The following is a 7,107-nucleotide window of genomic DNA, read 5'->3' on the forward strand; positions in this document are numbered from 1 at the left end:
TATAAAAGAGGAAACCAGGGGCGCCTGAGTGGCTCATTGGTTAAGCATCTGCCTTCAGCTCAGGTCATGATCCCAGGGCCCTGGGATGGAGCCCTACATCGGGCTCCCTACTCAGCGTGGAGCCTGCTTCTCCCTCTCCCACTCCCCCTGCTTGTGTTCCCTCTCTCGCTGTGTCTGTCAAATAAATAAATAAAATCTAAAATAAAAAAATAAAAGAGGAAACAAAGTTTGTTTGGTTTTTTTTAAGATTTTATTTATTTGACAGAGAGAGAGAGACAGTGAGAGAGGGAACACAAGCAGGAGGTGTGGGAGAGGGAGAAGCAGGCTCCCCGCTGAGCAGGGATCCCAGTGCTGGGCCCGATCCCAGGACCCCGGGATCATGACCAGAGCTGAAGGCAAACACTCAACGACTGAGCCACCCAGGCGCCCCAGAAACCCAAAGTTTTGATGGACAGTTGGCTGTCTTTACCAAAACCATGGTAAATCACCAACCTCCTGGGCCTCTGTGCTTCATCTATAAAATAGAAAGTATCACTTGATCGTGGCAATGGACATTTACTAAAATCCTTGAATTGTATGCCCCACTGTGGGTAAATTTTGTGGTGTGTACTAAGTTAAGCTGTTTGTTTAAAAAGCAGGAGACCTCTTGCCCTTCTTCTCAGGTACTTATGAGGACTCAGTGAGTGAAATTTTGCCAGGCTGGTACTGTGTGTGTGTGTGTGTGTGTGTGTGTGTGTAGTAGGGAAGGGCGGTCCCAAAGCAGGCCTGAGTTGGGTTATGCATTGGGTGTAGTTCTCACAAGAGAGGCGCCAGCTCAAACCACCTGCCAACAGGAAGTGGTAGGCAGTTCGATGTTGCTTCTTGCTTGGGAAGCCCCCCCAGCGTGTGGCGGAAGACCCAGCCCACAGGGCCAGAGCCACAAGTGCTGCCGGGAAGGCCGGGTGACACCCCGCTGCCTTCGGCAACAGAGGGGAAACCGGGGCCTCCCTCGGGGCCAGTGAGGCGCGAAGCATGTGGGGTCCCCCGGAACAGCATGGTCAGCTTGAGCGTGGATGGTAATGTCAACCACACAGGATGGAGGCAGGGAGGGGAGCAGCCAGGGGCCTCCACCACCCGCTGCTGGAAAGTTCACAGCCACCCAAGTGCACGGCTGCTCCTTCAAGGCGAGGCAGGGGTGATGACGGTAAAAGAGTTTTAGATCAAGTTCCCGCAGATGCCAGGCGTATATGCCCTCAAGCCCTCGGGGAGGCAGGTGTGCCTTACTTCCCTCTCTGGCCTCGAGTCCCCCGCCTGAAAGAAGTTGCTCTGTCCTCACTGCTGTGGGGATTAAGTGAGTTAATACACGGGAAGCGCCTGACAGCCGGTCGGCTCTCCGCAGGAGCCGAGTGAATGCATGGGCAGCTTTGGCTCAGGCTTTGTGCTCTCCTGGGCCTCAGTTTCCCCACTTGGATATCCAGGGATCCGGATGGGACACTCCCAACATTCTGACTCAGGAAAACAGTGGTTAAGAGCGCCAACTTTGGAGCCAATCCCAATGCGAGCCGTCTGACCTTGGGCAAGCTGTCCGGGCTCTCAGCCTCATTCTCCTCCTCCCGAAAATGGGGGTCATGAGAACACCTACCCACTGAATCGTGAAGATGAGCTCATCCTTAGAGCTGGGCCCTGTTTCAGTGTTAGCTGCTGCTGTTGTCATTGTTGTGATTCTCCCCGTCGTGAAGGTGTGGTCACCGAGGCCCAGACAAGTGACTCGCTCAAGGTCACCCGGCTAAAAAGTGGCGCACGGCAGGATCAAGGGCAAGCCTGCTGAGCCCCGAGGTCCGTGCTGTTTCCGTCGCTCCCCACTGTGCCTCTTAAGTCACATGCGTGGTAACTGGGTCAGAGGCGGTGTGTACCTGGGCCACGACACAGCGACAGGGACAGCTATGTGGATTAATTCTTTGTCTCCTGCTGACGCCTTGCAGAGAACAGGCCGGAAGGGAGAGAGAGGTTGTGAAGGAGGGAGGGGTCAATAGTGAAGACCCCCAAAACTGGGCCCTAGGAACCAAAGGAAGGGATGAGGGCAAGTTGAATCAGATGTAGCCCCTACCCCCCGGGGACCTCTTGGCCTGTTGATGGGGACAGACAGGGGACAGAGTTGAGACCACCCCAAGACATTTCAACAGGAACCCTCAGAGAGAGCCACACAGACCCTGTGTGAATCCTGGGGCTCAGCGGAGGCAGGAATTGGCACCTGGGGCAGCAGGGAAGGCTTCCTAGAGAAATGGGACCTGAGGATTGTGGATGGGGCAGGGGGAGGTCAAGGCAGGCAGCAGGACCGGCGGAGGAGACGAGAGAGAGGCAGTGCAGGGTGGTGGTCACGGCGCGGGCTGAACCTGGAGTGCAGGGGGCAAATGTGGGACCCAGACCCACCCCGCTGTGGCTGGGCCCCTGGCCCACCCCAGTGCCTACACAGCGCAACCCTGAGGCCAAAGCAGCAGGGGACAAGCCATGCACCCAACAGCCCCTGCGTGAGGGAGGACGGGAGAGAGGGAAGAAGAGCTTCTAGCAACTTGCAGCTGCCAATCAGTCTCCCAGAGGATGCAGAGACAGCCCAAAATGACTAGCAGGGCCACAGCCCGAAGTGGGAGCGTGCACACGTGTGTGCGCATGGACGTGCACGCCCATGGCCTGCCCCGCGTAGCAGCCCTGGGGGAGGCCACACACGGCAGGAGAGGCAGGAGAAGTAGGTCAGCCGAGCAGCCCAGCAGTCTCTCACTGGAGAGCTCAAGGCAAAGAGGGTGTGTACTCCTCGGAACCCCTGGGGGAGAGGCCCGCACTCTCCCCAGAACGCGATGTCCAACTCCCTGCTGTATCAAAGCAGATGGGCTGCGTTTCCTCGCTCCGAATTCTTAGCGCCCCCCCCTCCCCCCCGGGTAGTGTGTGGGCATTTGACAGAGGTTGGGACGGGTGACCCCTTCCAGCGCTGAAAGCAAGGAAGGACCATCGTGGGGAGAGGCCGCCTACTTTAGCCTAGTTGGTGGCTTCAGTAAGAGCGACCCAGTGCTGTCCGGCCAGAGCTGGGATGGCATAGAGACTTGGTGACAGGTGCCACGGCCCAGCTGGGTGGCCGAGGTAGGGGAGCAGGACCCTGTTTCTGTGGGCCTGGCACCATCCCTCCCCCTGGGGGGGTTTAGGAAATGAGCTAGTCCAGGCTACAGACGGCCCCCTCTGAGGGCATCCGACAGACTGAAGGAATTAGGAAAAGCAAGGCAGTGGCTGTGGCGGGGGAAGGTTCTATAGAACAGGGCTTACTCATGAATGGAGGGGAAGGGGGCTGAGAGGGGGAGCAGGATCCTGAGGCAGCAGAAGGGGCAGAAGCCAAATCGGAGGAGGGGAGGAGGGGAGGAGGGCCCCCTGCTCCCCCAGCCAGCCGGAGGACGTGCAGATGGAGCTCCGTTTGGGGCTGGGTGGGAGGCCAGGAAGTTCCCTCCTGATGTTCCTCCTCTTTGTGTGAAGTGGGAGGCTGGGTCGTGCCAAGAGGGAAGGGGAAGGCAGAGGAGGAGAAGAGGGTTTGGGCCTGGAAGGGGAGCTGCTGGGCCAGGGTGAGCATGCAGGGCTCCCGGAGAGCCCACCCCTGCTCATAGCCTCCACGGGCCCGGCTAGAGGGAACACAGACCCACCACTGAGAGAGCACAAGGCACCTGGCCCTTACAGAGTGCTTACTGTGTACCGAGCACCAAGCACTCCACGGCTAAGTCCTTTAACAAGCCACAAGCCTGTAGGGAGAAGGCACTATTCTATCCTTTTTATAGATGGAAAACGAAGGCAAGGGAAGGTGAAGGTACTTGCCCAAGGCCATCCAGCTAGCAGGTGACAGAGCTGGACCCAAAGCCAGGCCAGCTGGCTCAAAATCTGCTTTTTCTCCCAGAGCCCTGGGCTGTCTTGCAGGGGTGGGGGCTGGGGGAGCACAGGCTGAGTCACCTGGGATTGGAGGTAGGAGGGAGTGAGGTGAGGGCACAGGAGGTGCGCCAGGAGGCAGGCTTCTGGGGCTCGGCTTCCAGAGGATTCAGTGCTGGCCTCTCCTGCGGATACACACACAGACAGGAGCACTCCTGCTCTGGAAGCCCGGCCCCCCGGCCCAACCCCCTCCCGCTTGACAGACAAAAAATGCAGGCCCCAGATGGGCATTCGCTGTCACCCAGCCCCGGACTCTCCCTGCTGCAGCTCTCTGCACCCCAACACCATCTGGGGACAGACTCAGTACCTCTGACGGGTGCGTGCAGTTTGTGTGGATTCCAAAGGGGTCAGTCAGGCTGTGAATGGGGAGGGTTGGGGCTTTGCGGGACGGGCGCCCTGCCTTGTGTCCGGGGTGGGGTGAAGCTGGCGGGGGGTCCCTGGGACTGCACCTGTAGCTGTGTGGACCTGAGCGGGGGGGGTGTTGTCTGTGGAGGGGCATCCTGCCAAGAGTTTTGTCTGACGCTACTTGGGTGAGGAATTTGATACAGTGATCCCTGCCCTCAGACTTCACCTTCCCCACCCCCTGCCTTCCATTCTCAAAAGCCTAGATCACCTTTTATGAGCATATATAATGCATGTATTCACTATTTATTGTCCATCGCCCCCCCCTTGGAACATAAGTCCCATGAGGATGGGATTCTTTTTTTTTATATGTAAAAGATTTTATTTATTCATTTGAGAGAGAGAGAGAGAGCACAGGGTGGGGAGGGGCAGAGGGAGAGGGAGAAGCAGACTCCCCGCTGAGCAGGGAGCCCAACGAGGGGCTCCATCCCAGGACCCTGAGATCACGACCTGAGCCGAAGGCAGACGCTTAACGACTGAGCCACCCAGGTGTCCTGAGGGTGGGATTCTTATCTGTTTAATGTTGTGTCCTCACGGCTGTGAACAGCAAGCCCCTGGTGAACAGCAGGTATGGATCAATATCTATGAATAGGAGCCCCCGTGTGAACTTGGTATATGGAGTGTCTCTGTGTGACATAAACACTTGTGCCTTGTCTGACGCAGCGTCTAAATGGCAGCCTGAGACAGATAGGCCAGTGGCACCCAAGTGGGGACTGCGGGTTTCTGCTGGGAGTGCTGGCTCAGGCCTGGCCCTGAAGCTTTGGGGAACGGGGATGCAGCAAAGATGCTTGTCGCCCCCTTGTGGTCATCTTGAGCCCGGCATCCCGGGACCCTAGGTACTGGGGAAGGAGGAGGTGGGTGGACAAGGGGGCCCTGGCTTGACGTCACATTTCATGCCATATCCCCCATAACAGGGAGAAGATGAGCGTGGGCTGCCCAGAGCCCGAGCCACCCCGCTCCCTGCCCTGCTGTGGGCCGGGGACTGCCCCTGGGCTGGGTGCAGGGGTGCCCCTCCTCACTGAAGACATGCAGGCGCTGACGCTCCGCACCCTGGCCGCCAATGATGTCACCAAGCACTACGAACTCGTCCGGGAGCTAGGCAAGGGCACCTATGGGAAGGTCGACCTCGTGGCCTACAAGGGCACAGGTGAGCCTCTGCAGGGCGGCCGGTTTTGAAGGCAGGGGTGGGGACTTGTCTGGGGCTCTCAGGTGCTCTCTTCGGGAGCCAAGAGGTCAGCAGGGAGACAGAGTTCGTGGTCCAGGTGGAGAGATGCAGCCTGAGCGGCCCAGGGAGACCTGAGAGGGGGTACAGGGCCCAGGCTGGAGGGTGGGCTGCTTGGGGACAGCTGAGGGGCTGACCCTGGGACATCTGGAGCTCAGGGGAGAAGTCAGGGCTGACCCCAGGGAAGTGGACAGGGCTGAGGGTGCGTCCTTGGAAACAGGGCACCATGCTTAAGGAGAGGTGGGAGATGCCGCTGGGAGGTCAGTATGGCCATCTCCGTTTCTCAGATGAAGACACTGAGACTCAGAGATCCAGTCACTCAGCTAAGGTCATGCAGCTAGAGAGGGTTCGAGCCAGGACGAGACCCCACTAATCAGCTCCAGAATCTTCTCGCTTAACCAGGAGCACAATGCCTTCCCCACAGCATAGGCTCACAGCGGCGCCCACTCGGCCAGTCAGGGACAGGGACTGCATGAGCTCCCACAGCTGCACACACCTGGGGCAGGGGGCTCCGTGCCAACTGACAGCTGCAGGAGGAACCACTTGCTCTCTGTGTGACCTTGGGCAAGTGGCTTAACCTCTCTGTGCCCAGGTTCCTCCTCTGTAAAATAGGGTAGCAATTCGGGCTGGCCCACCTCCTAGGGTCATTAGGAGAAGCAGGTTGTGAATGGGGAGTGCCGAGGGGAGGGCCTGTGATGTGTACGTGCTCTGTGGACACGTGTGCGTCCCCCAGGGGGGTACAGACGGCCACCCAAGCACAAAGTCCGGGACAATAGGCCTTGTGGCCCCTCACCTCTCAGTGTCTAATTCCTTCTTATCCACCCATTCAACACACATTCGTTGAGCAGCTACGATGCACCGCACTCTTGTAGGCGCTGGGGATACAGCAGCGAGCGAGACAAAGATTCCTGTGCTCAGGGGGCTACGTCCTAGCAGGGGACGGGGGTGGGGGGAGAGCCACCAGATGAAATCAGTATGTTGTATGTCAGGCAGAAAGGGAGAGCGTGGAGGAAGGAGCAGGCCGTCCTCACCGAGGGCTGCAGGTGGGTGCAGGAGACCCAGGCTGACCCCTGAGTCGCTGCACGGCCTCTGGCAAGTCCTTTCCCCTCGCCGGGCCTCAGTTTCCTACCAGTAGGATGAGGACAGACCCCCGCGGCCTCGCGGCCCGGACAGGCAGGCCTGGGGATGTCGGGTGCAGGAGCGCTGGGTCAGGGGCCTTCACCACTGCGGCTGCTGCCCCGTCAGGCACGAAAATGGCGCTGAAGTTTGTGAACAAGAGCAAGACCAAGCTGAAGAACTTCCTGCGGGAGGTGAGCATCACCAACAGCCTCTCCTCCAGCCCCTTCATCATCAAGGTCTTTGACGTGGTTTTTGAGACGGAGGACTGCTACGTGTTCGCCCAAGAGTATGCGCCTGCAGGGGACCTGTTCGACATCATTCCCCCTCAGGTACTTGGTGTGGTGGCACAGGGACGGGGAGGGTCCTCCGGCCCCAGGACAGACGGAGCGAGCAGCTACACCGGAACAGTGGGGGCCGGAGAGGGGAGA

At 58.9% G+C, this 7,107-nt stretch overlaps 1 protein-coding gene across 3 annotated transcripts in view; it reads left to right on the forward strand.

Annotated features, from left to right (window-relative positions):
* Window positions 1-7,107, forward strand: part of SBK1 (SH3 domain binding kinase 1) — a 47,507-nt gene that overhangs the window by 36,937 nt on the left and 3,463 nt on the right. For 2 of the 3 annotated variants that reach the window (XM_045875219.2, XM_045875220.3), the window contains exons 2-3: window positions 5,253-5,485; window positions 6,806-7,008. In XM_045875219.2, the coding sequence (XP_045731175.1) occupies window positions 5,253-5,485; window positions 6,806-7,008 (436 nt within the window). Of the gene's footprint in view, window positions 1-349; window positions 5,175-5,252; window positions 5,486-6,805; window positions 7,009-7,107 lie in introns of those variants that run through there. The other variant, XM_045875221.3, reaches the window with a different exon arrangement.

The sequence above is a fragment of the Mirounga angustirostris genome, unplaced genomic scaffold, assembly GCF_029215605.1.
Source record: "Mirounga angustirostris isolate CCGP_5_RB_7025 unplaced genomic scaffold, mMirAng1.0.hap1 SCAF_5, whole genome shotgun sequence".
Lineage (NCBI taxonomy): Eukaryota > Metazoa > Chordata > Mammalia > Carnivora > Phocidae > Mirounga > Mirounga angustirostris.